The 16,890-nt window shown below is 42.2% G+C and overlaps 2 protein-coding genes across 3 annotated transcripts; one reads left to right on the forward strand and one right to left on the reverse strand.

Annotated features, from left to right (window-relative positions):
• Positions 1–562: 562 nt before the first annotated feature.
• duox (dual oxidase) lies at positions 563–14,030 on the reverse strand. Of its 2 annotated transcripts, none has more exons than XM_046393179.1 (34): positions 13,846–14,030; positions 13,468–13,584; positions 13,294–13,377; positions 13,039–13,203; positions 12,416–12,603; positions 12,043–12,244; positions 10,240–10,406; positions 9,823–9,886; positions 9,340–9,436; positions 9,131–9,221; positions 8,556–8,658; positions 8,120–8,292; positions 7,845–8,020; positions 7,592–7,710; positions 7,348–7,485; positions 7,099–7,212; positions 6,574–6,776; positions 6,096–6,281; positions 5,609–5,834; positions 5,290–5,383; positions 5,037–5,212; positions 4,866–4,935; positions 4,682–4,726; positions 4,191–4,369; positions 3,812–4,042; positions 3,577–3,676; positions 3,434–3,483; positions 3,202–3,329; positions 2,932–3,085; positions 2,550–2,782; positions 2,306–2,464; positions 2,014–2,169; positions 1,244–1,372; positions 563–1,119 (listed from the first exon to the last, which is right to left on the reverse strand). In XM_046393179.1, exons 2-34 carry the CDS (start codon positions 13,532–13,534, stop codon positions 997–999), a joined length of 4,590 nt encoding a protein of 1,529 aa, XP_046249135.1. In that variant the 5' UTR covers positions 13,535–13,584; positions 13,846–14,030; the 3' UTR covers positions 563–996. The 2 variants fall into 2 exon arrangements, with proteins under 2 accessions (XP_046249135.1, XP_046249134.1); XM_046393178.1 differs by having other exon boundaries at positions 4,682–4,729.
• duox2 (dual oxidase 2) lies at positions 12,767–16,888 on the forward strand. The gene is made up of 10 exons (XM_046393184.1): positions 12,767–13,381; positions 13,482–13,606; positions 14,019–14,147; positions 14,545–14,723; positions 14,827–14,884; positions 14,973–15,107; positions 15,366–15,573; positions 15,668–15,882; positions 15,968–16,158; positions 16,478–16,888. The coding sequence occupies exons 4-10, from the start codon at positions 14,577–14,579 to the stop codon at positions 16,487–16,489; spliced, it is 966 nt and encodes a 321-aa protein (XP_046249140.1). The 5' UTR covers positions 12,767–13,381; positions 13,482–13,606; positions 14,019–14,147; positions 14,545–14,576; the 3' UTR covers positions 16,490–16,888.
• The last annotated feature ends 2 nt before the right edge of the window (positions 16,889–16,890 follow it).

The raw sequence follows: 16,890 nt of genomic DNA on the forward strand, positions 1-16,890 counted from the left end.
GCCTGACAACACACACACAATCTGAGCTGCAAATAAAACTAGTGATTTTGTTGTTCTTCTGTAGAGGTTTCACCAGACTGCCATGATATTGACTCAGTTCATTAAATATCTGTATACACCCTTCAAATCTTAAGTGTATTTGACAAGCAAACAAGCGTGTGCAGCCCATTGTTTTGGGAGTGTGCAGTAGCATAGCATGTGCGCAAACACTACTCACTTTATTGAACAAATATCAAACACAAAAATGTTAAGTGCAGTTTGTATCAAAATAATAGCTGAGATGAAAGTGCATATTCAATTCATCTCCCTGAGGAAATTTACTTGTTATTCTTCTTCTGGGTGGAGGGGCTGTCTGGTTTATCACTCAACCAACAAATCAAATTTAGGAGTTTGGGTTAATTCAAGCATAATTTTAGTCCAAAGGCTAAAAGCACCAGAAGGAGCTGACAGCAGAATTTAGAGAACTTCCACTGCACGAAACCCCACAGGTCCTTACATAATCAAATGTCCCACAACAAAGACAAAATATTTAAAACTATGAGCTGAGAGCACCAATTCAAATGTCTCTATGAGACATAATAGTTTATTGTTTCATACATTTCATACATACAAATCATACATAATGATTTCAAAATCACTGACTAAATTGCTAAACAATCACAGAGAACAAGCAGAAAATACATAGCAGAATTATTAAAAATGATTTGCCATAGATAGTAAAATCCTTTTAATGGTAATATATGAAATAAAGTTCTCAGTGAGAATGATGAGAACTTCTCATTTTGACTGACAGAAGAGTAATATTCATGACTAGAAAGAAAGAAGACGCATTTAAGCGGTACGTTTCAGTTTAAGACTTAACATAAAATCAAAACCTCCCATATTAGCTCTGTGATTGTGTGTGGACAAGCACATTCAATTAAACGCTGCAGTAACTTGTATTCTACAGTGTAAGGTGCCTCATCTCTTCTTTGTTAAACACGAGCTGGGGACAAGTTAGAAGTTCTCATAGTGATGTATAAAATGGGCCTGATCCCTCTTGTTGATCTGCTGGCAAGCTTTCTCAACATTCTTGGTCAATCCAGGTGGTCCGCAGCTGAACACACCGATTTTACCCACCTACGGAAAATAATACGAATTAACAAGTTAAAAATTAACTTAATTAATTAATTCTACCCAAGCTGGCGTACTGGGCAGAGTCTCACACAAACACAAGGTAGCTGAAGATGGACGAAAGACTGACCTTAGGGTGAACTTCCTGCAGTGAGTTGAAAAAGGACACAAAGGGGGGACGGCCGAAGTGAGTGACGGACCGCAGGCCGGTGAAGAGACTGCGGTTCCACACCTTCTGAAAGTGGCGTTCGCACACATACTGTCCACACATTGCAAAGACAAAAATGAGGGATCATTATTGCTTTTCGTTTCTCCTTCATTTACTTCATATTTAGGAGACAGTTTGAAGAAATAAGCTATTTGCGATCTTCCCAAGAGTTAAATTCATGTCAAGCTTTGTCTAAAGGCTATGAAACCTACCAGCACCTTTAAGACTCATCAGTTAACAGGTTTTTCTTGTTTATTTATTCTATTGAAAAACTGTAAAAACAGCAAGTTGCGGTTATATAAGCGACTGTTTCATTGCTGGGAGGAGTAACTTCTTGGAGTCCTGTCATCATCATGAGAGCGTAGATTTAGAGATTAAACAAACAAGATATGCAATGATATAACAGCTCTAGCTGTGTTGGTAGGCACCTTTGGAGAGAACCAGGTTAGGTGTTTCCCCCTGTTTCTAATTTTTATGCTAGGCTGAGCTAAGCTAAGCTGGCTGTTGGCTATGGCTGCAGCCAGCGAGCTTATATTTTCCATACAGATATAAGAGAGGTATCAATCATAACTATCTCCCAGCTAGAAGGGGCATATATCAAAAATGTTGAACTATTCCTGTAACACTGAAGGTGCATATTTAATTAGGAATCAACATGAAAATAACTGGGAAATGGGAACTGCAGATCTCACCAGCATGGTGGTGCGGAGGTCGAACTTTTCGGCCACCTGAGTGATGTAAGTGTGGACTGAGACCAGCTCCTGGGTGTCCAGTTCCTCCACCTCCCTGATGATGTCTGACACCCACTCAAACTGACGCTGTGTTCGTGTCACCCAGATGAAGTACACCTTCAGACAATTGGTGAATGTCAGTAAGACATTGTTTATGGAGTGAAATCTTTGCACAAGTACGTAATGGGTCAGGGAGAGATTCAAGGCAAAATGTAGGCTGTTATGATTTGCTATATGTGATTTTTAGCAGCACCTTTTTACACTGAATCCTGGACTTGATGGAGGACTTGAATACCAAGTCTTTTAGGATGGAGGCGAATGGGGTGACGCCAATTCCTCCACCCACCAGAACAGACACTTCATAGTCAGTCCACTCCTGATGGCCCTCACCAAACGGACCGTCCAAGTACAGCTGAGGATGAAATTAAGTATATGTCATGAAATAACAAAGAATGGAAGTAGATGAAACTTACACACAAAATAACCCTTTAACCTGCCTTTGGATAGGCTCCAAGCTCGAGCAAGCTTTCTTCGGTGTAGAGCTCTCGGAGCTGGCTGGTCCAGGGCCCCACAGCTCGGATGTGCAGGCTCAAGGTCTCTTCGTGAGGGGCTGACGTCAGTGTGAATGGATGGTACTCATCTGTGCCCAACATCAGGCATGCAATACGAACCCACTGGCCAGAACGGTACATGAAACCCTGTGGCCGCTTGAACTCCAGATGTGTCACACCTATAGCCAAGGCAAGGGAAGTGTGAACTCGAAAGCACAGTGCACACAAACATTTAATTAGCAAAGACTAAAATCAAGGAGAGGCAGAGAATAATCATCAGACATTTTAAGGGGTCCGTGGTGATTTTTCAGTAGATGCTAAATGTCACCTGAAGGCAGCAGCTCAGCCCTGACCACTGGGATCTCCAACTTCTTCCTGCTCAAGCTGATCAGTTTGTCCAGCAGAAAGAGCAGCGCAGGTGGGATTAAATAGATGTAGAAACGGGGCTGTTGGAGCAGGGCGAAGCTGCCATGAATAACTGTCTGTTGGATGATAACAAAGCAAAAATATTACTCTATTTGTAAAGCTGCCCCCTGTCACAAAAGCCATGCGAATGCAGAGTGTATGTGGGGTATTTCAAAGTCTGAAAAGAACTTACAAGAGTGTAGATGACAACGTAGAGGTAATGAGTGACCCAAAATGCACGAAAACTGATGCGACGGAAATAGTGTGAGGCAAAAACATACATAAATGCAAAAGTGAAAAGAAGCAAGACCCCAGTCATTCCTAGGAAAAAGACAAAACACAGCATTAAAAAAAAGCAAATTAAAACACAATATACCAAGTAGTCCATGTGATACAGAAGGTTTGAGATCAGTTTCCTATGATACCTGGAACAGTTTCAAAAAACCACCATGACCACACCTTAGGAAGTTCAGCCCTAAAATGGAAAACACATTGTAAATCAGCCAAAATAACTCTCTGCGGAGCCCATAAATGTCTGCTAAAATCAGACAAATATTTCAAACATTACCCATTGTTGTTAAAAACTTTGGGGAAAAGGCAAGACAGGATGCTGAGGTCGCTCACGGCAAAGACGTAGATGTTGACCACGTGGCCCAAACTATGAACAACTGCGATCAGAATAGAAACGGAAACAGAAACAGAAGAAAGGAGTGAGCTCACACACATTTAAAGTGTCTGCCTTCATTTCTGTGATACCTCAAGATTCAAGAGTCTTTATTCTCCTCCTTCTCCAGTTTGCCAACCTGAAAGGATGATGGCAGTCATGGCCATGAAGCGATGGAAATCTATGGCAGCATCGAATGGGATGTATCGGTTGAGGAAAGTCTCTCGGCACAGAGTGATGAGGTTACGACACACGGTGAGGAGCATGTAGGGAAACAGAAAGGAGACGGCAGCCGCAGAGCCACGAGAGACAGTGATGCCCACCACTGAAGCCTCAGGGAGGCCTGTAGTTTCGGCCTCCACAGTGTAATCTTAAAACAATGCTTTTAATTAGTTGAAGAGGGTCACTTCAGAAAATAGCTCAAACAGAAAAGTATGATGCTAAAGGTAAACCAGGACTGTAATATTACTGTGATAGAGCGAGGAAGCAGAACAAGGAAAAGAATGATATGTACTCACAGTAACATCTTTCGAGGGCTACTCCTGCTGCGATGCCATACACAATGATGAAAACGACGATATGACGGCGATAATTCTCAATGAAACGTTTGAACTGCTGGATCTTCTGCTTAATCGGGTTCCTTATGTACTGTTCACGCTTGGCCTTCACGTAGAGATTTGGAGTTCTGACATCTAACCTGAAAAAATTCATTTTCATTAGGATTTATTCAGTGAGAAAGAAGCTTGTGATACTTTCTACTGTGAACTCTTGGTGGTTAGCTGGAGGGACTCAAGAGCAACTGATTCATACCAAAGGAAGTTGAAAGTCACCTTTTAAACCTTGAGATATAAGTAAACATTGCAAGACAACAACAATTAATTCTGTTTGACTTTTTACTGTAAAAATAAACCAATTTGGAATAAAATAAATTTGTTGTTGGACATCTTTCTTAGTATTTCTTATTCTGTCTTCAGAAAGTCATTTACAAAACCAGAAAGATTTGACAAACTTTTTCCGCCTGCGTATGTCTTGCCCATCTGTATGGTTGCTGCCGCTGCTGGGGAAAAGAAAGAACAGAAGACTGTGAGCTGTAATGAACAGCATGTAAATGAACTGAATGACTGAAAAAGACACTGTGGATCATTGTTGTATCTGCAGTGACAAGCAACAACCTGTGTGTCCTGTCCTCTCACCTGTTTGCTGGACAGATGAAGGACACTCTCTGGTCTCGACTGAACCGCTTCTTCTCCTGTTTCTCCATCCCTGCACACACACACACACACACAGAGCAGACGCACTGATTCATCAGACGAGGTCAGAGAAATGGGGATTAACATGAGCATTAAGATCTTCTGAAGCAAAACCTTTGACGTTGATTTGAGCAAACTGCAGCTCCTTCTCGTGGTCCCGCAGGAGGAAATGGAAGTCCTCCCACGTGATTTCCTCCTTGTCATCAAAGCCTGCAGCATGCATCATGGCTCGGATGCCTTCCTCTGCCTGGCTCTTTGACAGAGCACCGTTGGAGATTTCAATGAGAGATCTGCAACAAATCAAAAGTGAATATGAACCGACACTCACATAAAAAAAGAAAAACAGAAAAAGGAGAATCGATCAAACCTGAGCATCCTGACAAATTCTTCTTTTGATAAGAAACCAGTTCCACCAATGTCATTCATGGAGAACATCAGCTTGGATTTTTCCTCAGAAGACCCTGGTCACAGACACATATCATTAAGAACATAATGAAGGACTAGGCTAATTACTGGTTCACAATATTAGCATTTTTATTAAATATCAGATATTCCATTAACGCTCGTTTCAGTAGAACGCTTCACAGGATGGTCTTAGCAAGTTAACATGTTGTGTAGTGCTTAGATGACAGTACTATAACTATACACAAAAAACAGCAGTGGTCTTTTGGATTTGTGCATTTTACCTTTCATAAAGATAACCATCACATCGAGAAACTCTTGGAAGGACAAGTAACCGTTTCCATCTTTGTCAGCTAGTGTGAACATGGACTCCACAAATAAGGAGTCGGGCTTGAGGCCCAGTGCATCAGCAAACTCGGACGCCGTCAGCTCGCACTCAAGAACTTCTCTGGCTTTCTTGCGGGAAACGCCACTCATGTCCCCAGCGTCACTCTTCTCTATTTCCAACACCTGCACACCAGAGGGTCAGCGAATGAAAGTGTTATTATATGTTACCATAGTGTCATTAGTAATATCTCCGACGCTAACTGAGGTTACCGTACGTCCATTAGAGATTAGCTCACCATCAAGACCAACAATTAGTTCTTTTGGCTGGAGGTCAACATAAGTTGACCTCAAACAAGCACTGACGCCATTTCGTGGCCGAGCTTAAAGCTGCTACCGCTGTAACACAGTGGGTTGGTGAGGTAATCGTCCAGAGGCTGACAGTACCTTAGAGAAAGCATGTCGAATGAAAGTTTCCACAATCTGAGCCCTCTGCTCTCTGGTTAAGGCCTCCTTCAGCAGTTCCTCCTCTCTCATCTGCTTTACTCTAATCTCCTGCGCGGTGTCTGCCAACCCCTGGCGCAGATGCTTGACAAATTCTGCACGTTTACTCTCGTCATCAAAAAACAGCACCTGGACATGCAGAACATTAGTAGGTTAACAGAGAGATAAACATCTGGTGTGTCAGCAGAATCATGCTTGCATTGGATGAGGTTGAAATTTAAGAGTAAAAGAAACTTTGTGGATGTGTTTAAACTGCAAACGATCCCAAATGTGAACACAGAATTTGGTTGTGTATGATCACATAAGGTGCAGCAGGAGCAGCAGTAGCAGTAGCAGCAATAGATTTTAAAATCATTTATTTCCTCCGACTTTAATCAGAGCCTGAAGGTGCAAACATGCCCTCTCATTTCCAGATACTCACCAGGTCATATTCTTTTGATACTTTGAGGAGCAGAGCTTTATGTTGATGGTTGTTGGAGAGAAGGACATCCAGGTAGTCCTGGTTGCCCAGATTGAGGAAGCGGTGGACGGACCCTGATCTGTCGAAGATCTGCAGCCTCTTCTTCTCATCGATCTCCATGCTGATAGGATGCAGAGGTTCCTTATGGCCCTGCCACTCGAAAGCTGGAGAGCGAAATCGCAATGAGAGAAAATGCGAGAATCTGGATGGTGAGGATGAAGGCAAGTGTAAAATAATAGGAACTGGTAGCAGTTGGTTTTCACCTTTACTGATCATTATTAGTTCAGCTTGTTTATAATGAGTTTAACGACAACCATCAGTTAAGCTTTGCAGCTGACAAAATTTAGAGTGACTCATGAAAGGTTCATACATGATGTACGCAATGACTGCTGAAAGGCAGTGTGGCAGTAAGTCAACTGTAAAGGCTGACTGATAGGTATCAAATGACATGCTGGAGGGATTTTTGTAATCCCACAAATCTCATACCAGTGATTCCCACGGCTGGTTTGTCTGTTTTGTCACTAGCTTTTCTTCTTCTCTGGAACTTCTTGTACCTGTACTTGCGGAGATACGCCACCATGCAGGCCACTAGAAAACTAACTGTGAAAGTAAAACAATCAAAACTGGTCATTGTCATTATCGGGTTGTTTTTTTGTTTGTTTTTTTTTACAACAAAATGGTTGGTGAGTATTCTTGCTGTGCAATAAAAGGTGGATTTGTGAGTATGATACTGACCAACAGGGAAGAGGAACAACACAATGATAAATATCCCATAGCCAGGTCTGCTGCCATCAAAGTAATCAAGTTTGGTGGCATTAGTGCAGGGGTAGAGCATTGACGCATTCAGCTGTGTGGGCTGAGCACAAGGGTCACCTGAGTCAACAGAGATACACGTTTTTTTAATCCATTCTTTGAATATTACTGATTCTAAATAAATCATTGTTTGTCTATGAGTCTGATACAAGAGAAACATTTTTACCATTCCTCCAAAAGAACACATTAGCTTGTATATCAGTGGCTTCTGCACTTGTGACTGCAGTCAGGACATCGTAAAAGGTCATATTGCGGATCGTCTGGATCTCCTCATCTGTGAACAAACTGTAAAACACAACTTTAGTAAGATGACACATAACTGTAATATGAGACATGAGTATGAGAATATGAGTGACCCTGTATGATCAGACACTCTGGCAGGCCTTTCTGTTTTGGAAGTCCTTTACAGAGGAGCTTACCCATTCTGTTTGTTCTCGAACCAGAAGCGGTCTCCGTTTCTCATGCGTTCAAACTGGTCCAGGATTATGGCAGAGAAAACTGGACCTGGACCATCGAGGGACTCCAGCAGTCCTCCAGGGAAGAGTTCCAGTTTTGAGATGTCTCCGTCATACAGTTCTGCAATATTATTAAACAGCTGTTGGAACAGAACACAAGACACACTTTAATTCACAGGATTTCTGTTAAACTTCTTCATGCAGTTCATGTCTGATCATCCTGTGACTCTAGGTTTTACCTGTGGGTTCGTGCTGTTGAGCTCAGGATTTATGTCGGCAAACGTCTCGACAGGAGGCAGATCCAGAGCTTGTCTAACCTTGGTGTAACCCTGAAGGCCAAAATCTCGTCCTCTTTGGACGGTCATGGCCACCAGATCTGAACGGGTGAACCTTAAGGGTCCGTACATGAAGTCTGTCAGGGTGCAAATCAGACCGGAGCAGTGAATATTAGATTAGAACTCACACTAGAAAAGTCAATAAATGATAAGTGGAGTGATTTTGTTCCAAATTTCTGTTTTATTTTAATGACTGCTTGTCCTTTGGGCTGCCTATATTTTCTCTTCTATATTGTTCACTGTTACACTTCACAACACCTTGTCAAATTCCCTGAGATGAAAACCTACTTGGCAATATGTTATTTTTTTAAACAGGCAGAGAAGTAAAAGGATTAAACACCTCTCAGGTCTTCCACTACTATATTGTCTTCTCTCTCTGCGATCTGGGAAGCCATGCCCATGATGAGGTCGTCTACGTCCTGGCCCGTATTCACATTGACACTCTGGAAACAAAATTCTAAAAGCATTAATATACAATAAACACGTAGCAAATCTCCTCTCTCTAATCTATCTAAACTAATTCTTTGACGAGATAATTTGTAGAAGAAATGTCATAATCACAACAGGTATTTGCTCACTGAATCCTTGTAAAACCTTTAAAAGATCCATATTTAACAGGACACAGATATCAGGATTATTCAATAGGAAATAAAATGAAACGCATAACTGTGAATTTATCAGAGTGAAATGCATTCAGTGTGAGAATCGTCTGCACAAAAGCACAGATCACAGATTTCAGGCCCACAAAAATGAGTGCTTTTCTGTTTAGAGACACACAATGGTTTAGTTTCCTGCTTCTAAAGCCAGAAATATCCAAACTTTTCAGTACCATAAATAAACAATTGCACCAAATGTGACTTCACTGTCTGCTCTTATCTAAAGTCATGAAATTCTAAAATTAAGTTGATGATATACCTGACGTTTCCAAAAGCTGTTACAAAGACGCAATGCAGGTGATAAACTGCCATCTATGTTGACAATCTCCCGAAAATGGCAGGTTCTGTTTCTGTAGGAAGTACAGAAGGTTTTATTTCTAATTGTTAGTACATACTCCATTTTATTTCATGCTGTCTGACACCGTTCATGGCAGCACTAGATTATGCTTTGGTTTTTCACAATAATACCTCATGTAAACACCAGGTGGGGCCATAGTGATGCCAAATCTGATGGCAGCAGTCTCAAACTCGGGAGAAATCCCTGGATCGACAAACTTCTGGTAACCTGCGCACAGATCAAGCAGACCATAACACAGAACAACAGAAAGGAAATAAATGAAAACTGCACGGTGAATTAGAAACAATCCTCATGCGTGCCAGACACCACGTAGCATCATCCAAACGGTCAAAGTGAGGCAAACAAAAGCAGTGTAACTACGAGAATGAAGAGTGATTAAAGTGATGGGCTCTGCTGACCATAGTCCCTTTAACTTTCTTCAGCTGCGGGTGCCTATTCAGCAAAAGAAGGAGGCTCAGGGTGACGCTTTGCTGACGGAGCGCATATTTGTCAAGCCCCCGTCAACGATAGCTCACCTCACCACGGCTTGTGGGCACCAGTGCATTACCTGTTCCCTTCCACTTGTACGCACACGCACTCTGGATGATTCTTACCTGGGTAAGGAGGAAGCTCTTTATCTCCAAGATATCCAGGCAGCCATTCGTACACAGCAATACTCTGTGTGGAAAAACAGGAGGGATAAAAGTAATAGTTGCAATACACTATTTTACGATTGTAGCTTTTCTATTTTGGCTTTGATATGAGCAAAGTATCATTTAACTGTAGATAGTGCTGTTTTCTTTTGCTTTCAATATGAGTAAAAGGGTAATTAACATGTGTGTAATGTTGTGCTGGACAGACTCAACAGATCAAAGAAGTGAGAGATGATGCATTTGCCCTTAAGCTAAAACCATCAATTTCATCCGTAAAATCACGACCACCTGCTGCTGATGCAACCTCATTCTTTCCAGAGTGCAAATTAACTCAGTGCCCATGCAGTGAGAGGATTACACGGAGACTTTTCCTTCTACCTGGAATGTGGCCACGACGGTCTTCCTGGCGTTTTGAAACAGGTCTTCGTCTGACCACTCTGGGTGTTCCTGATACAGGTTGGAGGCTACATAATTGTGGTAGCGAAACCAGATAATCCCCTCTGCTGCCGTGAACATGTTCTCATTGGCCCAGGCATTTCCCAACACTGGATACAGAGGAGAGCACAAATTATAGGGAATTCTGCGACTTCCATCATGCGAATTAACATCAATATGGCTAAAACACAGTCAACACAGAACAGGCTGCACGTGTAACATTTTTTATATCCAATTATTACAATTAAAATATATATAATTAAAAAAACTGTGTTACTAACAATCTTTGCAAAGTTTTCCCGAGGGCACGTAGTGACATCCTTTATACAATCACACGTTCCACAAGGTGGTGAACTTGTGAATCACGAGACCTTTCAGGGATGACCCTTTCATACGCAATGATGATACTGTCACCCATAAACTATTAACCTGTTTTCCTGTGGGACGTTCCAAACAGGTGTTTTTCTAAGCATTTCACAACTTTCTTTGTTTTTGTTGCCCTTGAGGCAACTTGTTTCAAGCATGTTCGTGACAAACACCAAATATAGAACAAGCACATGTTTACAACAATGAAGTTAAAGAGGTCAAACATTAAATACACTAGATAGACAAAAATATTGGGACACCTGACCATTACACCAACAGGGACTTTCATTACATTGTAAATACACAGATAAATTTGCAGCTATAGCAGCTTCCACTCTTCTGGGAAGGCTTACCACAAGGTTTCGTTTCTTTTTGTCCATTCATGAAGTAGCACATTTTTCAGACACTGACGCTGGATGAAAAGGCCTGGCTCACAATCTCTGTTTCAGTTCATCACAAAGGTGTTGGATGGGGTTCAGGTCAGGGCTCTGTGTGGGACAGTCAAGTTCTTCCACACCAAACAGCCATGTCTTTATGGAGCTTTGCTTTGTGCACTGGAGCACAGTCATACTGGAACATAAAAAGGTCTTCCCCAAACTGCTGCCACACAGTTGGAAGCATAGCAAAATGTGCAAAATGTCTTGGCATCGGGGTTGTACAAAACTGTCCCACAATTCACAAATATTCTGCACCTTATCTTTGTAAGAGTCATGCTGGCATTACACTGATTGATGAATGTCCCTGGCCACTAATGGGGTGACAATTTTGCTGCTTGTTTTTGAGGACCTGACAAAAGAGCTGTGACAACAGGAGAAGATCCTCTGCCTCCACACCAGACAATAACAACACACCTTTAACAAAACAAGCAACAAAACACGGGTTTCATGACACCTGGATGGCATTCTCGTGCTATAGAGAGAGGGATTTACTGTGGTGAGTGTGACAAGCCGTTTACACAATAATTAAAGAGTCATAACACAACGTCAGACGGGGCCTCTCTTGACTCAGACTCGCAGGCTGCAACAAAGCTAGTATGGGTGAAATAATGTTTGCAAGAAGTCCTTCCTGCTTGTTTTCAGCAACTTGCATTGCCACACACAGCATGAAAAACATAAAAAAATAGTTCAGTCAAGCACACGCTAAAACATAATCAATCACTGTGCTGTGCTTTTGAATGAACTGGCCCTTTAACCAATGGCATACAACAGGAGTCAATTTACTGCCAGTGCCTGCAACCACCAGCTCCACTGACATATTTAAAAAATGCTCCTGATGGTAGAAACTCAACTGACCGGTACCCAGTGGAAAATAAACTGAATTATTTGCTAACAGGGTTTGGTTCCTGGCCTGATCTTCAGTACAAAGTACAAAACGGCTCACCATAAAGGCCCTCAGGTCCATGATCTCCTGTAGACGGGTCTGCTGCGCTCCACATGAAATGCTGTCCTGTTTGCTTTTCTGGCATGTTCCACTCAGAGCCTGAAGTCAAGAGCCCTCCAGAGAAGGTCCTCAGGGAGTCAGACCAGGATGTGGAGGGGCCATAGATGGAGCTGCCATCTATCCATGCCGTCACCAAGTTGACCTGCATGTGTTGTGTTTGTTTTTTTCAAATTATTGCACTTCAGGAGAGGGTGCAGGGTAAAATAATGTGAAGTACCCTGTGCCCTGAACAGTTCCAGTTCCTGACTTACTCTTGACATTTTCTGATAACATTAACAAACATGTTATTTCATATGCACTCAATAATCATCACCTGTGTGCGAGGGTTACTGGGACTCTGGCCGGTGTCTTTGTCCCACGGTCCTCTCTGAAAGGGCAGCAGGACTTTTCCAGTGGCCATAGGGTCAAAGATTGGGTCACCTTCCGGGACAGGGATGTTCATGAACTCCGGTGGACACCCAGGAGTTCTTGAGTCAAAAATTTCAAAAGCAACATGATAACCTGCATGGGAAGTAAAAATAATTAAAAGTCATCAGAAGAAGTCATTTACTTTGAGTTAAGGTTTTTTTGTTTGTTTCATTTCTAAATTATAAATAAAGTTCAGAATATTGAATTGAATATTGATTTAGTTTCAATGTCAACAATGCCGACTCTTTAATGATAATGCCAGGCTGAATTTCCTCTGCATTTTATTTCTTGGAGTTGGTCACTTAATTCAGCTTTTACATAAACAGTTCAAAGTATTACCTTAACATCTTACACCTGTTTTGCACACGCATTCCGGTAAAATATGGGTGGGAAAATGTCAGGGCGCCATATTGGTGAATTCACACAACAGAAGTTCATTTTTGGTGAGGTTATATTTCATGTTTGCCCACTTGTTTAATCATTTTTTGACAGTGCGCTTCAGTTTAACAATACGCATCACATATTTACCAAAGAACAGCGACAGCACGGTCTGGTTGCGTGTCGAGGGCAGACCGGACGGTCCCTTGGCCAGCAGGTTGCTCAGTGCGCGAACATTTGGCACCTGGGGCTCCTGGACAGCTTGGTAGACTCCATCCCAGTAACGCGCGGGCACGAGGCGCACAAGATGAGAATCTGCACGAGCACAAACACAGTCCGGTGACCAGGTGAGCTGACTGGCTCACCTGCTGCTGCTGCTGCTGCACCGGTAACTCTGTAACCTACCGACAGCTCCGCGCTTGGGGTATCCCAGACTGTTGTACCAGCCGTCAAGGCGAGGAACCTCCCAGGTTAATTCACAGCGTGAATCTGTGTAAGAGTTTAAACAGCTTTTCTTACTGTGCATTTCTAACTGAGTTAAGCGACTCGGGGCATGAAGTACAACTACTGTCTACTCACATTCACTCATACAGAGCACCAAGCCAACCGCTGCACAGATACTCCAGACCCATTTACGCAAATCCATTGATGCGAGAGATGCTTACAGCTCAGTCTTCAGCCGAGAGGAGTGAAGGACTTTAGAAAAGACAAGGTGAAGGTAACTGACATTTACTGTTTCTACTGCATTTCCCTTAGCTGATCAAGCAGTGATTAGAAAGAAAAGTTAGAAGTCTAGCAGCTGACGCCTTTTGTCTGCTTGACTAAACAGTAAAATTTAACAAAACTCTAGCACTGCCCCTTTAAGTCGTGTATATAGCTTGCTTACATCCAAAAGACAATGTCCTGTCCCCTTTACCGCTTAATGTTTTACAAGAGAAGAAGGAATAGTTGACTTACCCACTGGAGAGGCTGAAATGTAGTGCAGGCGCAGTGCAGGAGCACAAGAGCAGGAGAGGGATGGTGCAATACCAAATCCAACATATGTTGCACACCTTATCACAGACTGCGTGTGATCTGTGTTGCCCAAATGGGAATGGTCATTATCTCTGAATCACACCTCTTTTCCACAGCTTTCTGTTCAATGCATCCTCCTCCAAAGTGACACAAAGGGGACAGGGGCTATAAAAGAAGTGTGTATGTTCCCTCAACAGTCACTCTTCGCTCACTTCTTCTCTGGTCCTCATCGTCCAACTCTCAAGGTAAGAGGGGTCTTTTTAACCTTTCTCTGCTTGACAGATTGGTTTCATTTGAAGCGTTTATTTCCTTTTAGGTTCAAATTAAAGCATTAAAATGAAGCTGGAGCCAAGTCAAGAGCACCTGTTTACATTACAGTGAGGGAAGTGGTGATGTGGATGTACACAGTTGCGCTCTGCTGTGCATTATATAGCTGCATCTGTGTCTTTGCAGTAAAGATAACACAGTGGCAGGGAATGTCAGATGGTACTACATGGCTATGCTTAATCATGCACCATGTCACGCAGCAGCAACAATGTCCCGTCTCTTATCTACTGTAAGGTGCACAGAACTGCTATCTCTGCATCGGGAAGAAACTGAGAACCCAGCCACTAACAGTGTCTTCTCTGTCACACCGCCCAGTCTCAGCCTTGTCCGTAAGATCAGGTGCTAAGATGACTTTCTACGATGACATTTACCCATTCTACGTTCTACAAAGGACCTCCTTCATCTTCAGTGGCAGTTTGCTCACCATTATTCTGGTCTTCCTTGTACTGGCAGCCAGTCTCCTTCTCATTCTGCCAGGAATACGAGGGAAGTCGGTGAGTTCAGAGCATCCGATAAGCTGTTACTCACTGCATTCGTATCACAAAACCTCAGAACTGTCTCCCGTAATTTTAATTCTGCTCTTTTCCTTCCTGGCAGAGGCTGTTCTGGATGTTTAGAATAATTATCAGCTTGTTCATAGGTGTGGTGCTAGTGGGTGAGTTCTGTTTTCTTATTATTGTTGAATAAATGACTGGTTTTCCTTTTCCTGCTCCAGTCGCTCAGCTTTGTGTCTTTCCCTGCAGCGCTCAACTTTACTAGCGACTGGGCTGAGGCCAGAATAACCACTAATGCCACCTACAAGTCTTTCAGCAATGTAGTGGTTAATGCTGAGATCGGCTTGCATGTTGGACTGTACGGTATCAATGTCACACTAAAAGGTGAGTCAGCATAGCTGCAGATTTCACGTGAAATACACTCAGATTTTGCCAGCTTCAGTGTTTTGAACAACTCAGGTCTTTGATTAAGATGTTGGCTCAGTAATCTGTTAAAATAATCCTGCAAGAGCTGTCAGAAAAAGTAGAATCCACAACTGGGAAAACATCTCAGACAAATCATTTTTATTCATCTTCTGTGTGAAGGTTTTATGTGTCAGTTAGAGTGAATGTACATAAATTTGCTCCTCTTTTCCCTCTAAGGGAATCCTGTCATACAGTTCAACGAGACCATTGACTACAATGAGGTGTTTAGCTGGCATGACACTATGGAGAAAGAGTATGAGGACGCTCTTGAGAAAGGTTTACCCAACCCCATCCTCTACATTGCCGAGAAATTCACCCGAAGCAGCACATGTGGACTGATCTTTCAGTACAGATATTCTGGACGTTACGCCTCAGCAACTCTCTGGTAACACACTAAATAACTGCATACAGTTTGAAGTTGTACTCTGTCAGTGCTTGTTTAAAGAAACAGAAACTGAAAAGGGTGTACGCTTTCACAGGACGGCGTTTTGCTGCTGGCTGCTCGCCAACATCCTCTTCCTCATACCGGTCATTTCGTACGCTGGATACATGATGTTTTTCACCGCAGCCTTCATCTTCTTCTCCATGGCCTCCTTCTCTACCATCATGAATGCGCCACAGTGTATTTTCTCCATAGGAAATGACTCCTTTGAAGCCGCGTACAGCCACTCATTCTGGCTGGCTCTGGCTACAGGTAAAGATAAGAAACCTGCACTTTAATCTCATATGTTTTGTCTGCTGGTGGGGAGTGACTTGTAGTAACTGTAAGTGATTCCCAGGTGTGCTGTGCACCGTCATTGGGATCATCGTGGTGACGTTTAGCTTTATGATGCCAGAGAAGATCAAAGAGGCTTTCAGTGTTGGCGTCGACAGTTGTGAGGAGGAGGAGGTTTCTTATGGGGAAGGCTACTTCAATTCAGTTTTCCTTGATGGAGTGACAATTTTACCACTGACATCGAAAGTCAAGGCGGTAAGTTGGTGACACTGAGAGGTTAACGCTTCCTTTTCACACATCGAGCGAACATCACAGTGATGTACTGTTTTTTGAAGAGCATCATTCCATGTTTCTTTTATGAATCTGTTGGAAAACTTGACTTTGATATACATTTATTGTACATCAGTTCATATTCTGCTCTGCTTTAGAACATTTGAAAAATGTGACAAATTCATTATTAATAACGGAGGAAGATTAAAGTGCTGCTGCACGTTTTCGTTCAGGTGACATGCAAGGAAGCTGATTCCACATTTGCTGCCCACTGACTTTGATCCTTTTTGTTTCTGTGTTTTAGGAACATACATGAAGCCGCCCTGGTTTCCCTCGGGATGCCTTTCTAGCCAATACTTGAAGATCTTTTTGCTGAATGTTTTAAGTGTCTAATTTCACAGCTGTTTTAATTCTCTGTGAGTCTAAGTGTTAAGTATAAAGTATAAAGTGCATTATAAATGATTTAACTGTAAATAGGTGTATTTGTAAAGTTTCCTGTCGTGCTTGCAGTAGTTGTAAATACAATATGTAATGTTGTATGGGATCCATACACTGTATATATATATATACTGATCAATATGCATTATAGGTTGGTTATTGTTCAACTCTTTTTCATTAGATCATTTCATTGGATGATTTTTATACCTAACCCAGACAATGAATTTGTACATACTTTTTTTTGTAGTAACACCTGAATAAAATAAGAACAAAACAACC

Source organism: Scatophagus argus, chromosome 7 (assembly GCF_020382885.2).
Source record: "Scatophagus argus isolate fScaArg1 chromosome 7, fScaArg1.pri, whole genome shotgun sequence".
NCBI classification, from domain to species: Eukaryota; Metazoa; Chordata; class Actinopteri; family Scatophagidae; genus Scatophagus; species Scatophagus argus.